This window comes from Prionailurus viverrinus, chromosome B1, assembly GCF_022837055.1.
Source record: "Prionailurus viverrinus isolate Anna chromosome B1, UM_Priviv_1.0, whole genome shotgun sequence".
Classification (NCBI taxonomy): domain Eukaryota; kingdom Metazoa; phylum Chordata; class Mammalia; order Carnivora; family Felidae; genus Prionailurus; species Prionailurus viverrinus.
The window spans coordinates 117,146,563-117,166,003 of NC_062564.1; the positions used below are offsets into that span (position 1 = coordinate 117,146,563).

General features: G+C 38.1%; 1 protein-coding gene across 2 annotated transcripts in view; it reads left to right on the plus strand.

Annotated features, from left to right (window-relative positions):
• The window catches only part of TBCK (TBC1 domain containing kinase), a 221,112-nt gene extending 202,104 nt beyond the window's left edge, over nt 1-19,008 (plus strand). For both annotated transcript variants that reach the window (XM_047855062.1, XM_047855064.1), the window contains one exon: nt 18,696-19,008. In XM_047855062.1, coding sequence (XP_047711018.1) covers nt 18,696-18,806 — 111 coding nt within the window. In that variant the 3' untranslated portion in view covers nt 18,807-19,008. The remainder of the gene's footprint in view (nt 1-18,695) is intronic.
• Nucleotides 19,009-19,441: the final 433 nt, after the last annotated feature.

The following is a 19,441-nucleotide window of genomic DNA, read 5'->3' on the forward strand; positions in this document are numbered from 1 at the left end:
AAGTGTCTATCAACAGATGAATGAAGAGACAAAATGTGGTGTATACGTACAGTGTAATATTATTCAGCCTTAAAAAGGAACGAAGTTCTGATACATGCTACAACATGGATGCACCTTGAAAACATCTTGCTACATTGAAATAAGGCAAATGCAAAAGACAAATATTCTGTGATTCCACTTAAATGAACTATCTAGAATAGGCAAATTCATGGAAACAGAAAGTAAATTAGTGTTACTAAGGGCTGACAGAGGGGAGAAGGAGAGTTTTTCTTGATACAGAGTTTCTATTTGGGATGATAAAAAAAAATTAGAAATAACTACTGGTAACAGTTTACACCATTGTGAATGTACTTAATGCCACTTATTGTACACCTAAAATTGTTAAAATAGCAATTTTTAAAAAGTTCTAGAGTTTGATGTGTTCAGACTACCCTACTGCCCACAGTTCATCTGAGGCCTACAGTTTTTGGTCATAGTAGACATTCTTTCATAAGAGCCCTTCTGATCAAGTCTCATCTTTTTCCCTTGTGAATATTTTTTTAAAAATCAAAAACACAAAAAACAGTGATTTCCAAGCCAGTAACAGGTTATCTTCTAAGTTGAAATGAGTGTACTGCAGCTAGCAGCTGGCAGAGTCCTATTTTGAAAAGATTAAGAAAGCCACAGTTGAATGCTATGAAAAGAAAGCAGAGGTACCAATTCTAGTTAGTACAGTTACAAATTATCTTTATAAATGTTGATGATTTTTATGTCAAACCCATATTTGGACTAGGGAATTCTTTATTTACAAAAGTAGGCACTGACTGTAATTTTTCTAGTTTTACATCTTCTATTAAGATCTAGTCAAAGAGCTAGACTGAAAACCCAACAAATGAAAATATTAAATGAAATAGAGTATATATAGCTCAATAAAGAAAAGTGCTCTCAATGTTTAATTTAACAAGTAGCAAAATATCATTGGGCAACTGCAAGAAAATAAAAATGAGCCACTTGTCTAGTCAATGACAGTATTAAAACCACCCATTTGACATACAAATTAGAAGTGGAGTGTCTTTTGTAATACAAATATGAAGGATTTACTCCATAATGCCCAAGTATATTGAATATATTGTCTACAATGACATAGGAGAAGGCAAAACAGATCTATTACAGCTTATTTGCATACCTAAATAACTGTAATTGGAAGATAAATGATCCTGTTTTATTTATGTATTCATTAACTATTTCCTATAATTACAATTGATCAGCAATTTATTGGTTTCTTTGTCATTACCACTTCATAAGCCTTTTTGTATCTGGCCTAGCTTCCACATTAAATACGCCACGAAACCTTTAGTATCTGCCATTTCTTGCCTAGCTAAAACACTGGTTTTCCCATGAGCAGAGCAAAAAAGGAGGACTACAAAGACCTTAGTTTAATTGGGTACCACATAGAGGCTCTCCGTACCGAATCCTACTGAATCTCACTTGTCAGGTAATCTTTAATTCACCTTACGCTACAGGTTAAATAAAGCAGTGAGCTATTATAAAATCAAGCACTTCCAGATATTCTGAGAACGAATGTGTCAGCATCAAGGAATGTCAGGTGGTCTCAAGTGAGCGAAGTGGAATCCTGAGTCTCTAAACTGTGTACTAATGCTCCAAGGGTAGGTTGGATTTTGTGCTGATCCTTGCTGCTGTGTGGCTGAGTTCAATCTGACAAGCCAAACAGATGCAGACTACAAGTGTTGGTAGGGTTAATGGGAGTAGGAAGACCTCCCACTACCTATCAAAACAAGGGTAAAGTCGATTCAGCTTTGTGTAACATTTGAAATGAAAAAGATGGAAAGGTCTCATTATTCTCACTGCAGAGATAATCATCTTTTTAAATTTACATGAGAAACTGTATCTTCGATTGCTAAACTGAAATTCGATTTCCTGGGCATAGAAGAAAAATGCCAACATGATCTGTACAGAAAGCACCATAAAAGATACCTCTTCCGAAACCAAAATGTGCTGAATTAATCTCAGAGAGCTCCTGAATAAATCTGAGAATTAAGGCAGTAACTACTCAGATCAATAGGGGGAGGCAGAGAGAAGTCCATCAGCCAAATTATGGATTAAATGAACCCACAGGAAGGAACATTGTTATATCCTTGATCAGATTTCTCAGATTTAAAGGAAATTTTGATTTTTAATATTAATCAAATATTACCTAAGAGAAAATTTATGGTTTGTTTTAGTACAGCAACCATTACTCACACTATCCCACTCCCAACCTAAGGTGAAAGTCTCATGTATCTCTCCTGGACAAAATACCATTATGCATCCACCTCTTTCCTAGAAGTAAATTATAATGTTTACAGAGAATGATAACAGCAGAGTAGCATGCTGTGATGTGTTATGGGGTTACTTGTTTCTCCTCTCTGGGGAAGGAAGGTAGTGAAATCCAGCTCTAGAACTAGTGGTGGCTGCCAGACTAGAAAATGGCCAACAACATGGACAAGAACAAAATGAAATTCCAGTAGGTGTTTCTCTACCTTTAGTGAGTCCTTGAGAAAAACTGTAAACATCATATTGTTGTGTTGTCACTGAAACTCATAGACTTTATCCATCCAGATTATATTTTGTGGTTATAAAACCACCAAAATTTCATCCCTGCCAGTGTATCCCATTCAAAAAGTTATCTAAGAAAGAAATTGAAAGAATCTTTGCATTTCACTCTGTTTTGTCAACCCTTTGGAAAATATTAGGAACAGCTTGTCTTTCCCTTAAAAACGTTATATTCTTGGCATAAAATCAGTGCTCTTCTTTTGTCATCAAAAGAAATATTCATCTGAGAACACAAGAGCCAGTGGCAATAATAAGCCATGTTTGCTATTATTGCTATTATTCTTTCCTGCAAAACAAAACAAAGGAAGACAAAACAAAATAAAAAAATAGAAAAGAGCAAAACATATATTTCTGAATAACAGTTGATTCAGAAACCTAGACAAGAGATGATCTTTATGGAGATTCTATGACTGAACAGTCAGAGTGTCCGATACTTTCTACACATGACAGGTAAGGATTAAATTTAAAATATTAAAATCTGTTATCAACTAAAATTGATTATATTTATAATAAGAAAGCATGCCATTGCAGCTATTTTTTAAATAAGATAATAGTCCACTTAGGTTTACTTACACTCCCCTGGTGGCCAAGGTGTTATTTGGTCTTTGGATGTTAGGTTGGAAGTTAGTTTGTACTGTGGTAATGTGAGGCTTCCACACTCTCATCCCATGGAAAGAGTGCTCAAAATGGACCAGGTGACCTGAAAATAAGCAATTCAGCATGTGTTGTCCCCATAGTAAACTTCTCTGGCTCTAGATAATATCTACCTAGTTCTTCATTAATGTGTTTCATTAATGTGAAACTTTTAAACCACTTTGAATGAAATCTCTTACCTGTCAGAAAATGTGTCAGACCTCTTTATAACATTTTTAACATTTTGGCAAAGAATGGGAAGTGAATCTCTTTTATGAGTTCCAAAAATGCAAGGAATTCTTTCTTGGTCTTGTTAGAACCATAAGCATGGTTAAACTTGGCTTTCTTTCTGGCTTATTCTTTGCCTTCTTGTCAGCAAATGTTTTGCTCTGTGGGTTTATAGCAGATTATAAGGAAACATTTTAGATATTAATGTGGCTTGAACACACTAGACATAATACAAGGCTTACAAGTAACAGTGAAAACTCTTCTGTATGGCTCTGCATAGCATAGATGGAGGATAACTTACTTTAAAAGACCACTCAGCTAAAACCTGCCCTGTAGAGTTCCTGTTCTCATAGGTTTTCAAAGGTTTTGTGAAGTAAAAAGCAGTGTAGGAGTTGTAGTAAAGGGGGCCTTAAAACACCTCAAACTTTTTTTTAACATCTTTACTAGATGTATTATGTGTACAAGCAGTTTTTTAAAAAGAGAGAGTACTCATTTCCAATTTGCAGGAAAAACTGCCAAGTCACCATCTGACTCTTGTGATCTCTGGCACCTATATTCATGACCTGTCACAGGATGAAAGTTATCTTTGTCTAAGTATGTGTTATTCTACATACCCACCCTACCCTCCACAACCCAGCATTTAATTAATTACTCCATACCACAGGAATGTTTGTGGCTGAATAAGAAACTAATCATAGTCGCCCTCCCACTTGACCTATAGAGTTTGGAACTTGGCTATGATCCATCATAGCCCTAACTGTTTTGAATCTGAGTTTTTAATTATATGCGTTATTTTCAGAGCATAGTATATTGTGTGTAACACGGCCAGTGGCTAGGACACAGTATGGGTTTACTGTTCTCAGTTGTCTAATGTAAACAGAACTTGATAAATGATTGTTGCTCAAATTCTGGTCCCAAATACTGCAGATCAAAGGAAAATGTACCACAAGGCTCGTTAGAGCTCCTGATACATTATGGTATTAGATGATGGAATTTTATCAGAAAAGGTTTATTCTCTAACATGAACTAGTACACTTTCTTCTATTAGAATAAGAACTGTTTTCAAAAAGACTTTTATGTCATGTCTGAAATTTTTTCTCCTATTTTCTTAATGTAAACTTAAAAATAATTCCACATAGCCATTCCTAAGAGGGCTTGTTTGAAAGTATAAGCTATTGTTAAACACTAATCTGTAAATTTACAGGAAGATCCTAATTGCCATATGATAAACACTAGGTCACTATCAACTATCATTAGTTAAAAATTAGATGAGTTATAAAGGAAAATGAATGATAAAGGAGTATAAAGGAAAACTTTTTATAAAAAAATTTTTTTAATGTTTATTTTTGAGAGAGACTGAATGTGAATAGGGGAGGGGCAGAGAAAGAGGGAGACACAGAATCTGAAGCAGGCTCCAGGCTTGAGCTGTCAGCACAGGGTCCCACACGGGGCTCAAACTCAAGAACCATGAGATCATGACCTGAGCTAAAGTCAGACTCTTAACCGGCTGAGCCACTCAGGTGCCCCTAAAAGAAAACTTCTTTTTTTTTTTTTAATTTTTTTTTCAACGTTTATTTATTTTTGGGACAGAGAGAGACAGAGCATGAACGGGGGAGGGGCAGAGAGAGAGGGAGACACAGAATCAGAAACAGGCTCCAGGTTCTGAGCCATCAGCCCAGAGCCTGACGCGGGGCTCTAACTCCCAGACCGCGAGATCGTGACCTGGCTGAAGTCGGACACTTAACCGACCGCGCCACCCAGGCGCCCCAAGAAAACTTCTTAACCTAGAGTCTGTCATGAGTTTTAGAAGGTCTTTCAACTAACTGAAATTATCTGTAAAGTGTTGTACATATGTGTCTTTTTTTTTTTTTGAGAGAGAGAGCAGAGTCATAGCTTTCATTTAATTGCTCAAAGTATATGTGACCCAGTAAACAGTAAAAGTTACTAGTATAAATTACTGCTTTGTTATAAACAGTTCATCATAAAACTGTAAACCCTACCTTACATCCCCTTTGGGGACAAATCTACTATTTAAGTTTGAATCTACAATTGCAACGTGTTGTAAATGGTTCTCCTATTAATGGATTGATTGGAAAGAGGAAGAGAGGAAAGAAGGAAACTAGTTTATAGTATTTACTATGAATCAGCACTTATGATATCTAATTTAATCTTCTCAACAGCACTATAAGTGTACTATTCAAGTGTGTTATTATCACACATTTAACAGTTAAGGACACTAAGGCCAAAAGAGCTAAGTGACTTACCCGAGATCCCGCAGCAAACCAGCGGCAGAACCCTGATTGAAACCCTATGCTAACTACAAAGTTCCTACGCCTGTCTCCATGCCACCCAGTCTGTTTGAATGAAAGAGTGAATTATCTCACCTTCTTGACTAAGTGACAACAAATTATATAGAAAAGTATTTGTTTGTCTTATCACCCTGCTAGCTAGGTCTGAAATTCTGTCATCCTTACTGCCCACCTGTCTTAACTCAGACCACCAATACCTCATGCCTGACTCACTGCAACTTCCACTGTTCCTGCCTGCAGTCCCCTTCCCCCAGTTCTACCCCACAACCAGGGTGAGCTTTTTGAAATACAAATCTGATGAATGTCACAAATGCCTCTGTGACTTTTTTTGCTTTCAAAATAAAATTCGTATCCTCCTCATGATTCATAAGGCCCTTCATGATCTGAACTCTGCTTAGTTTTCCAAGCTCATCCCTCACTGCTCCTGCCTCACCCTCTTAGACTCCGGCCGTAATTAACTACTTGTAGTTCCCTATATACTGTCTTTTCATACTTATTTCTATTTGGAACATTTTTCCCACTTCTGTTCACCTGGGTAACTACCATTTGTCTTAAAAGACTGTTTATATACCATTTCTTCAAGGAACTCTCTTAACTCCTCATGTTTGGGACTAAGTACCCTTCCCAAGCGCTCATAGGATATCTTTTACTTACTTGGGACCACTATCATATGTATAATTTCTGTGTGCATTAGATCAAAACTCATCCTTTCTTTAGGGGCACACAGCACCATGTAAGGGTTCTGCTTAGCCCTTTTCCAGGTTCTCTCAAGCAAGGCACAATTTATACAGCTGTAAATGATGACTTTACGTAGCAATTATCAAATGGCATTTTTATTGCCACTACACTTTTCTGCATCTCCATCTGAACTCCAAGCTCATTGAGGACAAGGATTATATTATATAATATATTCATTGTTGTACTCCCAGATCCTGGCATAGTGCCTTTGAAGTGGAAAGCACTCAATAGATATTTGGTGTTTGAATTAATGACTAAGACTGGCAGTAAAGCAGTTTAACCAGTGCCAAGCATAGTTCCTGACACACTGTAAATGTTCAAAAAGTATTTGATGAATGAACACATGAGAAATAATAGTGTGCTATAGACTGTGCATTTGTAGAAATTAGTAAAAGAGGGTGACAAAAGAAAAAAATACTAATAACTATTAATTTAATTCAAGACAACAAACATTAAGTGCTTACATGATGGAAATTATTATGAGGAAACACAAAGGAGAAAGACATAGTCCCTTGCCCTCAAAAAATTTACAATCTAGTTAGAAAGATAAGACATGTATAAAACCAATTAACTCAAAGCAGAATGTAGCATGCGCTATGTGAAATTTATAATTAAAGTTCTAGAATATCAATAAGAAGGAAAAAGTTTCTTCCAGTTAAATGAAGGGTTCCTAAAGCTTCTTGGAGAAGGTGATCATAGGCTTAGACCTTGAATTATGAGTAGGATTCACTAAGGAAATGTATTGGGAGGAGAGCCATAGTCAGGAGGAAATATTCCAGGCAAAGGAAATAGCACATGCTGATTGGAAAGCATAGGGCTTCTTTGAAGAGCCTTTTAGCTGCAGACAAGGCTGGAAAGATAGGTGAAGAGTCTGGAAATAGATGGCCTTGAATGCTATGCTAAGGAGTGTACATTTTAGCAGTGGGGCTCTATTAAAAGTTTTTTTAGAAGGAAAGTGATACTATCAGCTGTATTTTAGAAAGTCATTTGGCAAATTGCTTTTAGTGTCTTCCCTCTCCTTTGCCCTTGATCCCAATAAAATAGAAATTCTTAAGCACCGAAAACCAGAGACCAGTTAAAGAATTTCACTCTTTCTACATTCCTAGTCTATTTCAATGCTAGGTTCTTCCCAGAAGCTACCTTAATGCTGGTCTTTTCTCTCAAGCTTTCAAGGTCCCACTGCTTAAACAGTTCCTAAACCTTCATTTAGCAAAATTCTCCTGGTTGTGGAGAAAAGAAAATAGGAGTTTGTCTGAGATGGATAGCCAAAGCCCCACAACTTTCAAAACAACATTGGGGAAATGGCCTCACTGCTTTTATTATGTGATTCAAAGCATCTGGTAACATTCTATCACACTCTTCTCTTTATTCAGGACACTAAAAGACAATATGCTCATTAATCTTTAATTTACTTATAAATAAGTACATGTACTTATATAAAGAATAAGGAAGCCTAAATTTAGAATAAAAATTTCTTTTGTCCTCAAAATGCAAAGAAATGTTAGACTTAGTATTATCAAAATGAAATTTTCAGTAAGAATTTTTGGGTACTATATATTGTCCTTCCTAACTATAGATAAGCAAACTATTCTTTGGAAAGGATCCACAGATCTTGAATCACCTTGCCTAAGGGCAATAGCCTTTAGGAAGGAAAAATTCTCTACACAATAGTGTTAGAGATCTCAGGATTTCCTGAGGGTCTCCCATAATGCTAGGTGTGGGCAGCAAAGTGCCAGGCAAATGGAAAGGAGAAAACTAAAAGCACAAGAACCATTTAGGAACTAATCCAAGAGTAATTAGGATCTAAAATGGAGTAGGAGCAGAGGAATGGAAAAGAAGGAACGGATCCAAGACAATCACAGAAGTAACACAGCTTTGTGCCTAAATGAATGTGCCTAATTTTACCTTGTGCCAAAGTCAAAAATAGCTTCAACGTTTTGTTTAGAAAGTCAAAGGTAACTTTAAAATTTCCAGATTGGATTTTTGGGAAGGTAGCCGATACCTTTAACAGAAGTAGAAAGAGAAAGTAGATTTGGAGAGATTGTGATGAATTTTGGACATACTGAGTTTGAAGTGCTAATGGGACACAAGTATAAAAATACCAGTCAAAGACTTAGAGGTTCAGACTAGAATTCAGGGAGTTAAAATGGGATATGTATGTACAGAATCCTTCTACTTATGAAATAAACACTTAGTATTTTATAATACAGAAAAAAAAGTAGGTTTTTTCTTTCCTATAATTAAATGTAATAGCTTATATAATTGCATTATTCTAGAATGGAAGACAAATTCCAGGTGATGGCCTCAACAACATATGGTCAAAAGACCAAAAAAAGACCATTAAAAAAATATAACTCAGGGGCGACTGGGTGGCTCAGTCAGTTAGGCATCCAACTTAGGTTCAGGTCATAATCTCACTGTTAGTGGGTTGGAGAGCCCCGCATCGGGCTGTGCGCTGAGGGTGCAGAGCCTGCTTGGGATTCTCTGTCTCTCTCCCTCTCTGCTCCTTCCCCCACTTGTGTTCTCTCTCTCTCTCTCTCTCTCTCTCTCTCTCTCTCTCTCTCTCAATATGTCTGTGTGTGTGTGTGTGTGTGTGTATATATATACACATATATATGACACTTAAATTTGCTTCAAGAAATTGTAAAACTCCATTGTATCCATTATAAACTAAAATTTGCTTTGGTGCAAGTGACTGGTAGAGGAGAGCAACAAAGAAAACGAGATCAAAGGAAAATGGAAGAGGAAGAAAGGAAAACACCATTTTGACATGTGAAGGAGAAATGTGTATTTGGGATTTCAACAAAGCAAACAATGAAATAGAAGTTGTGTTGGCTTATATTATGCTGAGATATCATGTGCCTTGAGGAAATATTTTCTTGCCATTTCTATTCACAATGTATACTTTAAAAAAATTTGAATTCTCTTCCTTTAATCCCTGTGAGATTTTCTTAGAATTACGTATAAGAAAGTAAAATAGAAAAGACAAGAGAAATTTACAGTTGCACATGAAATTATTAACATACCTTGTTTTTCACATATGTCTCAAGTTGTCCACATACCACTAAAAACTGCCAAGCTTGAGTGAACAGGAGCTAAGAAGCAAGCATGGAGCCCAAGAGTAGAAAATGAAACTTCCGTTGCATCCTCTTCAAATTCTTTTATCTATTTCAGTTCCTAAACTATGGAAATGAAACTGGAAATGAAATTAACCTTCATCTGACTGCTCTGTGGACTTCTACAGCAAAATTATTACACAGGAGTTTATAATTTACATATTTATAAACTTCATCATCAATATTGTTTGTATAAATTGTGTTTCTTTTATATAGATGCCTTTTAAAAGCACTATTTTTAAAAATGATGTTACCTCTTTCAACTTATACAAGAGTTGAAGAAAGACCCTCCTAGTAAAGAAAAAGAGAAACTAGTATTTGACTCTTACCAGATCCAATTAGATAGTTTTCTTACTATTTGCCTAAAATCTTTTCCCCTCTTCCACTGGCAATAAAGCAGTATAACCAGTGCCAGGCATAGTTCCTGACATACTGTAGATGATCAAAACGTATTTGTTGAATGAATGAATCAGTTCTTCAGTAGATGTTAGAGCAAATGCTATCGATGTGTTAGGCACTGTTCTGGGCATTGGAGAAACAGTAATAGATAAAACAAAGTCCCTCCTTTCATGGAGCTTACAATATTTTGGAAGAGACAGTCAGTAAATATGTATCAATGGGTTATAAATGCTGAAATAAAAAATAAGAATGAGTGGAAAGAGTGCTAGGTGGCTTATTTTCTTTATAAGATGATCGGGGAAGCTCTTATTTTGTGGGAAATGGAAAGTCACCAGAACATGGGGAACAAAGAGTTTTATATGATCTGACTTTTATTTTAATAGATCGTTATGGTTGCCTCATAATGAAAGACTGTAGGGTGTGAGGACAGAAGCAGTCAGACAAGAAGTTATTGCTAATCTAAATAGGAGGTGATGGTAGTTTGGCCTAGGAGATGAGATTAAAGGAGTTGAACATGGGGAGTGGAGGAAATGTTTGCAGATTTTCAGACCATATAGGATCTTGTAGATCATGGTAAAGACTTTAGATTTTATTTAAAAAAATAATAATAAAACCAAGAGGCCATTGAAGTGCTTTGAAAAAGAGAGGTTATATGATCTGACTGACATTTTCTAAAGGATCACTCACGTTGTGTAGTGAATAGACCATTGGGGCAGGGAGGGAAGTAGGAGAGCCCAGTTAGGCTAATATGTGGTAATCTATGGAAGAAATAATGATTGCGTGGGCTTGTGTGGCAATAGCAGAGGCGGTGATAAGTGATCAGATTCTGAGTATGTTTTGAAAGTTAGAGACTACATGATACTTTGGTAGAGGACAAAAAGGAAATATGTATCCAGGAAGAGTAAAGTTGCCATTTCCTGAGATGGAGAAGCCTTCAGGGGGGAGGTTAGAAGTAAAGATAGAGCAGAAATCGTGTGTTTTCCTTTGAACTGTTAAGTTTGGGAAGCTTATTAGACATCTAAGTAGAGAGATTGAGGAAACAGATTCATGAGTTTAGAGTTCAGGGAAGAGGTTAAAGACATAAATTTAAAGTCATCAGTGTATAGATGGGACTTAAAGCCATGGGACTAGATGAAATCACTTTGGGGATGAAGGGAGATGGAGAATAGAAGTCAAAAGATAGCAGTGGGACAGAAGTCAGGAAGACAAGGAAAATCCACCAAAGGATACTGGAAAGATCAGCTTATGAGGTAAGAAAATGAGGAGAGATTGGTATACTGAAGGCCAATGGAAGGGAGTTTTGAAAAGAGGAAGGTATAATCAATTGTGTAGATGATAATGATGGATCAAGTCAGACTCAGATTGAGTCTTAAGAATTGGATTTGGCAGTGTGACAAAGTGGAGATTATTGCTGATCTTCTTAAGAGTATTTTAGGGGAGTGATGGAGACAAAAGTCTGATTGGAGTGGATTCAAGAGAGAATAGGCTCTCTGCAAAGAAATGAAGAGATAAAAGTTTAATTAATTCAACGTAATAAATCCTAGACCATTTAATGATTGTTGATGTACATGCTCCCATTGTTTTTCTCATTGCATAATTAACCATATTCTGGTATGGTTACAGGTCTAGTATGTTATTCCATATAATATTCCACATTAATACCCTGTAATTAACTGTTCTGCTCCTTACTTGTCACAAGTGCCTGTGGTAAGGTATAAGATGATTACTGACCTTATCTTCACCTTTTTGGTTTTGCCCTGCTGCTGATTTTACTTCTGTGAGTCAAATAAGAGTATATGGTAGCCACCACCTAATTGTTATTAGATGTTATTACTGTGAAAACCAGTTTTACACCTTATGTAGTCATCTTTTTTCAGCAATGAGATATGATTGACACATAGAAATTGTATATATTAAGGTATACAACTTGACATTTTGATATGTGTATGCATTATGAAATGATCATCACAAGCCAATTAACATACCATCACCTCACATAGTTACCATTTTCTTTCTTTATTTTCTTAGCACATTTCAAGTAAACCATACAGTATTATTGTACTTGTCTTAACCATGATTACTATGCTGTACATTATATCTCCAGAACTTATTCATCTTTCATAACTGAAACTTTGTACCCTTTGACTAACATCTGCCCATCTTTTTTCCCCAAGACTCTCACTCCTAGCAACCACCATTCTACTCTCTGCTTCTATGAGTTTGACCATTTTTGATTACACATATAAGTGAAATCATGCAGTATTTGTCTTTATGTGTCTGGTTTATTTCACTTAGCATAATTCCTCCAGCTTCACCCATATTATCCCAAATGGCAGGATTTCCATTTTTATGGCTTAATAATGTTCGTGTGTGTGTGTGTGTGTGTGTGTACACATTTTCTTTATCCATTATCCATCAATGGACATAGGTTGTTTCCATATCTTGACTATTAGGAATCATTCTACAATAAAAATGGGGGTACAAACACCAAAATCCAGATTTCATTTCCTTTGGATACATACTTAGAAGTGGGATTGCTGGATCATATGGTAGTTCCATTTTTAGTTGTTTAAGGAACCTCCACACTGTTTTCCACATATACTCTCCTACTAAAAGTGTACAACGGCTGCCTTAAGTAGTTTATTTAAGAAAGTAAGCCCTTATGTGGGTGCCTAGGTGGCTCAGTTGATTGAGCGTCTGACTTCAGCTCAGGTCATGATCTCATAGTTCGTGGGTTCAAGCCCCAAGTTGGGCTCTGTGCTGACAGTGCAGAGCCTGGAGCCTGCTTCAGATTCTGTGTCTCCCTCTCTCTCTGCCCCTCCCCCGCTCACACTCTGTCTCTAAAAAATAAATAAACACTAAAAAAAAATTTTTAAGAAAAAAAGAAAGTAAACTTATGTAGTACTCTTAAGAAAATAAATGTGTTCACTATAAAATATCTAAATACAGAAGCCTATCAGGAGACAGAACACTTATCTCAGTTATGGAAGAAACATAACAAGGATTGAAATGAAAATGACACTTCAAAATTATACTTGACTCCTTTGTCAAGGGAAAAGATCAGTGGAGTATTAGATAAGTCATGCCTACCTCCTTCCTACTACTCCTCCTTCCTACTACTCCTAGAAACAGCTCTGATGTTTCTAATTGGGATCACAGAGATAAGTCCTTCAAATGATCAAGACAGACCTTTATTAATGATCTCAGAATTTCTTAAATAATCAGGACAGGGCAACACTTGGATTATTTTTAACCCCAGGCCACTCTGTACTCTAGATGTAGAAATCACCCCATATTCTTCTGTTTCTCTTCTCTCATCTCATGCTTATTGAGTTCTTCAGCCAAACCTAGAAATAGGTGCATAATTTTCAAGAGGTATCAGCCCCACCCCAACCACATAGTGCCAGAAATGTTAAATAGACAGCATATTTTCAGCATTCCAGGGGGTCAAAAGAATACATAGGACTAATACAGCATCAACCTCACATCCATAAAACCAAGAAAATGAAATTACCACAGCTGTTCATTACAGGATAATTTGCCAGTTCCTTTATTCAGTTCTATGTTCAACCAAAAGTAATATTTTCATATCCTAAATTTAGCAGTATTTTGAAGGAAAGGAATGGACAAATAAAATGGAAGAGAGAAAAATACCTCAGTTTGAGCTTCCCCAGAGTGTTCGTAAATTCCCGGCAATTATCTGGTTCCCACTGCAAACTTAAAACTCACAAGGCCAAAGTTTCACATAAAGAAACTTAATTGTCCTGCAGTGTGCTCCTTTCAGAATCTTGCAGAACTCCAGTTTTCTTAGCTGCCTGTGGGGTCTACCCAAAACTGTGTCCTGGGACACCGGGTGAGAAACAACATGATCCTGTTCTGTGCTCCTGTTAAATCTTAACCATACTCAGCCTTAATTTCTTGGCCTTAATTAAGCTATACTACTCTGTAGCAGACCAGAATATCCCTTTTCTCCACTCATTCTCCTCCTACAATAGAACTTGACTTCCACTGGACAAGTGTACCAGCCTCTTAATCCAAGCTAAGATGAAAGAGAGAAAATAAAACAGAGTGTCACCCAACCAAGGCCTGCCACATTCAGACAGCACTGTTTTGAGGTGCACCTACCTAAGCCTTAGAAATGAAAAGCACCACCAGATCCTGCTAACCAGAGGAATGACAAAAATGTGAGAGCTCTGCCCTCTCCACATGGGAGTACTACCCACAAGAAATGCAGCTGCCTCTGTAGTGTTTGGGTCCCCAAATCCTATCCCAGCAAATACCAGATCCTGCCAACTCCACATGGGATATATATCTCAGCTGATAGTGCAGTTTGAAGAACCCCATTCTCTCCACATAGGACTTGGCCTCACAAACTCCAGCCCTACAAACATGACAGTCTCTTTTAGTGCAAAGTGACTTGCTCTCCATTCAGGAGTATACCTATAAAAATTACAGTTTGAGGTCTCAGACAAACCTGACTAGCAAATGAACCCTATTATCCAGTAAAATGATTCTCAGTGCTGGCTACACAATAGAATCACCTGGGAAGCTTCAATACCAAACCCACTGTTGGAGCTGTACTCCAGAAATTTTGCTTCTTACTAATCTGGAGGGGGTCTGGATATCACTGTTTACTAAAATCACTCAGATGATTCTAAAAGCTCCATAACCACTGGTCCACTATGATATCCTCCCACTCCTGCCAAGGATGTTGCTCCGCAAGTCTAGGTTTGTGACTTCTGTTTGAGGCCGGGCATCTCCCTCAGCTGCAGCTGCAAAGCTACTCTAGATCCTTCATCACCAAAGTCCAGTAAATGTGTATGTTAACTCCCGAAAGCTGCCAGAGCCCTGCCAGATGAAGAGTCAAAGATGGACGAAACGCAGAACGCTACATGCCTGGTTCTCCTCTGTTCCACCGCATATCTTCTCAATGAGTGATGTGGTTTTTTCACGCTGTGGAAATCACCCCTATGCATTCACAGCCCTTTCTTTCCTCCCTAACCTGTCAGACTACAGCCACAGAGAATACTTACTATCTGATCCACACTTGCGGCTGTCACATCAATAAAAGAGGGCTGGGGAGGGGGGAATCTCCCTTAACGTACCCTCCCCTTGTACTTGTATAACCACCACACTACTTGTTGTCTGTTACTACCTCCTTCTCTGGTCTGTAAACACTGCAAAAACTGCAGCAGTGCCTGGTATGTGGTAGGTGCTCACTACAGTGTTTGAGAAATGAATGAATAGATGGAGACGAGGAACTGCTGCCCTGGTAGGAGTGGAAAAGATGCAGTCGTGCCTTCACTGTTAGGGGCCGATATTTAACATGGATAATTGCAGCCGCAAGCCCAGGAGCAGAACTCACAATCTTAACCTGAAAACTCAGCGCTGGCGCTTTTTCTTTCACTTAAGCACCGCCTTGCTTTTCAAGGCACCTAAACATTTGCTATCTCCTTGTATTCCATTTCTACTTTTCTTCTTAGACCTCCCACGTAGCGACGCCCTAATTGTTCCAAAGCGCTCAGTTCTGCCTGCTTTGCCTTTACGGTTTCCAGCTCAACAGCAGCCTAGTTGTTATGTCCCTCCAAACAATAACAGTGGGAACTCTCTTCAGATCTACAGCATAGTTTCAGAGATTACTTAAATGTGCAGTAGTCAGTCCTTCCTTATTCGTTTTGTGACTTCTACAGTGTTTTGAAAGTATTGAATGCTAAGACTGCTTATCCACAAGGTCTTTTCAGTAATGGTATGTTTATCTTAGAATTCCGGCCTACATGGTAATTGTATTGCTGCATGTGGGAGAACGAAGCAAAGATGTTTCAGTAATCATACAGTATCAGCGATCATGTTGCCTGCACTTGACTCAGAGTAGATGAATCCGGTGCCTCTGCTCGTTAGGACTTAGGTTCAAAGCAAAATAAGCAAGAACAGCATGAAGACCAGCTCACATTAGTGGTCTAGCTCACTTGATACCTTTTGAAATACAGATGCACTATTTCTCTTCAACATTAATTACTATTAAGGATAACTTCAGGTGACTAAAAGAGTACAGGATCTGAAATGTTAATAGCCATTCGAATCTATTAAGGCACTGCAGAGAATGAGGGAAAAGATAAGTGGGGTCAGCACTATTAAGATCCATTTCTGGGGGCGCCTGGGTGGCGCAGTCGGTTAAGCGTCCGACTTCAGCCAGGTCACGATCTCGCGGTCCGTGAGTTCGAGCCCCGTGTCAGGCTCTGGGCCGATGGCTCGGAGCCTGGAGCCTGTTTCTGATTCTGTGTCTCCCTCTCTCTCTGCCCCTCCCCCGTTCATGCTCTGTCTCTCTCTGTCCCAAAGATAAATAAAAAAACGTTGAAAAAAAAATAAAAAAAAAAAAGATCCATTTCTGTGAGTAGTTTTGAAGATTGTTAAAGATCCAAGTCCAGCACCATCTATACCACCTACTTACTGGTACCGTCATCATTTTGGCTTTAGTTGCTATTTTTCAAGATACTGTCCTCAGACTACCTGCTTTAGAATCCTCTAGTGATGTTTGTTTAAAACAACAACCACCACCACCACAACAAAATCACACTCTTGAGCCCCAGATCGATAAAGCAGAATCCCAGGGCTCCTGGGTGGCTCCGTCGGTTAAACGTCTGACTTCAGCTCAGGTCATGATCTCCCAGTTTGTGACTTCGAGCCCCGCATCAGGCTCTGTGCTGACAGCTCAGAGCCTGGAGCCTGCTTCGGATTCTGTGTCTCCCCTTCTCTCTGCCTGCCCCACCCCCCATGTTCATGCTCTGTCTCTGTTTCTCAATAATTAGTAAACGTTAAGAAAATTTTTAAAAAAATAAATAAAGTGGAATGCCTGGGGTTGAGGCCTTGAATTGATCCTGACTAAACCACTCAGCTGTTGAGCCGTAAGGTCTCCAGACTGTTGGCTCGAGACTTTACCAGCTGTTAGACTTCAGATACTCCCAGTAGCACTGTCAATAGGCATTATTCATTTTTCTTCAAGGATCTGCGATTAGGTTATGACAAAGTAATTGAAAAGAATGTGAGGACACAAATACCCAAGGAGGAGGAATAGGACACCACCGAGGGGAGGAAATGGAAATAGAATGGCCAGAGTCCAAGAAAACCCTTCTTTCCTTCATCCTTTTGCGCCAGGTTATATGTCATTCGTCAGACTTTAGTCCAGTCTAACAAGCATATTTTGACTGTCATGTGCCAGGTGCTAGAGATAAAAGGAAACAGAACAGTCTCACTGTCCTAGGGGAGTTTACAGTTTGGTAGAGAAAGCAGGCTCTTAAATGAGCAACTCAAATAAACATGGGAAGCAAAAGAGAGAGATTTGCCCAAGAAATTTTGGGGGCTGAGAAGAGGGGATTTGTAAGGGAGACCTAATGTGTAGAGAAGAAATTGCCTGAGTAGGGACATAAGTAGAAATTAGGCTGGTGGGGGGTAAGTAGGTGGCTTTTGAGGAAGAACTAAAAGATATCCTGGAGCTGGTGGGAAATAACTATTCCCAACAAAGGGAAACTTGCACAACCAAAATGCTCTGAATCCTAAAGTGATCTCATTTTCATTGGGATTGACAAGCAGTTGAGGACTGCTTTATCATAAGGTTGAGGGAATGGAGAAAGATAACCAATGATTCTGGATAGGTAGACATGGGCCAAGTCAAGAAGATGTGTGTGGATGTCTTGATAACTTTTTTTGAATGTTTATTTATTTATTTTGAGATATAGGGGAGCAGAGAGAAAGGGATAGAATCCCAGCAGGCTCTGCGCTGTTAGTGCAGAGCCCAGTGGGGGGCTCGATCCGTGAGATCATGATCTGAGCTAAAATCAAGATTCAGACACTCAGCTGACTGAGTCATCCAGGTGCCCTGCATCTTGATAACTTTTCAATGTCCTGTTTTGGTAGCCATCTAGAAGATGTCCTAGATCAGTCTTTAGAATTCATTCCAAGTTTATGGTCTCAAACTGTTCATTGAAGTGGCTCCAGAAACATGTTACAGCAAGGTTATGGGCCCGCTCTGGGACATTATATATGGAATTGCAGTAACTAATAAGTTGACAGTAATGTCAAAAATTATTCAAATGTCAAATAGATTTGAGAATGTTTTGACTATCACTGGAAGAATACATGAAAAATAGTGATATTAATGACCTCTGGAAAGAGAAACTGAGAAGAGAGGTAGGAGGAATTTACTTCTCACTATATACCTTTTATATTGTTTGGATATTTATCATGTATATTTATTGCCTATCCCAACCAGCTTAAAAGAGAACTAAAGAGACATATTTATCCCAAAGCATAAAGAGCTGTCAACATGTTAAATGGTTATTTGATTTACATTAAAAGCCCAATTAATGATTCATTGATACAACAATGACAGCGATAGTATTATGAAAGTAGTTTTGTCTTAGGGTGCCTATTTGACTCAGTTGGTTAACCATCCGACTCTTGATTTGGCTTAGGTCATGAACTCACAGTTTGTGAGATGTAGCCCCATATAGGGCTATGTGCTGACAGCATGGAGCCTGCTTGGAATTCTCTCTCTCTCTCTCTCTCTCTCTCAAAATAATAATAATAAAAAAAGTTTTGTCTTTCACAGCTTGAGAAATAAATTGGAATTAGAGAAGTACAGATTTTGTATATCCTCTATAAATTTGGCCTTTTTTTTTTCCAGTTCGCAGCTCACCTTGTGAAGATGAAATATCCAAGAATATGTATTCTCGATGGCGGCATTAATAAGATCAAGCCAACAGGCCTCCTCACCGTCCCGTCTCCTCAAATATGAAGAACCAAGAAAGAGTGTGATAGTCAAAAGGACAGAGTGGTATCAGCCCCCAACAGCACAACTCTTCACAGCCTTACCTCTCTTCGACAGAACTAGACTTCCAGATTGTTGCATTTCCATAAAGTTTTGTCATGAAACATTTTTTTAAATCTCATAACCCACATGCTCAGCTATCCAGGCAATAAACTTGACTGTACATGTATTGCTGAAAGAATTTTCTTAACAGTGAAATCCGATCATGTATTTTTACCGCAGTGCAGCACAAAGCCAGAGGAATTCAGCTGACAAGGCAGATTTAGCATTATCAAGAAATCTCAATTGCACTGAGAAAGCTGTCTCCCATTGCACTGAACAGACAGTCCTAACAAAGGTATTATTTAGAAACATAGACTGAATGGGGGTTGCAGTCATCTTTCCATGATAATGAAAAGTAAAAAGCTATTCACAATATATTCCTTATAAGTAAATGCTATATTTGGTAACTCATTTTTGGCCCAGACAGATCGTGTGTGTGTATGTGTGTGTGTGTGTGTGTGTGTCTGTGTGTGTGTGTCTGTGTGTGTGTGTGTGTGTGTGTGTTGCTTAGGAAAAGAATTAGCCTACTGAAGAAAGTAATAATTTACTTACAGAAACAT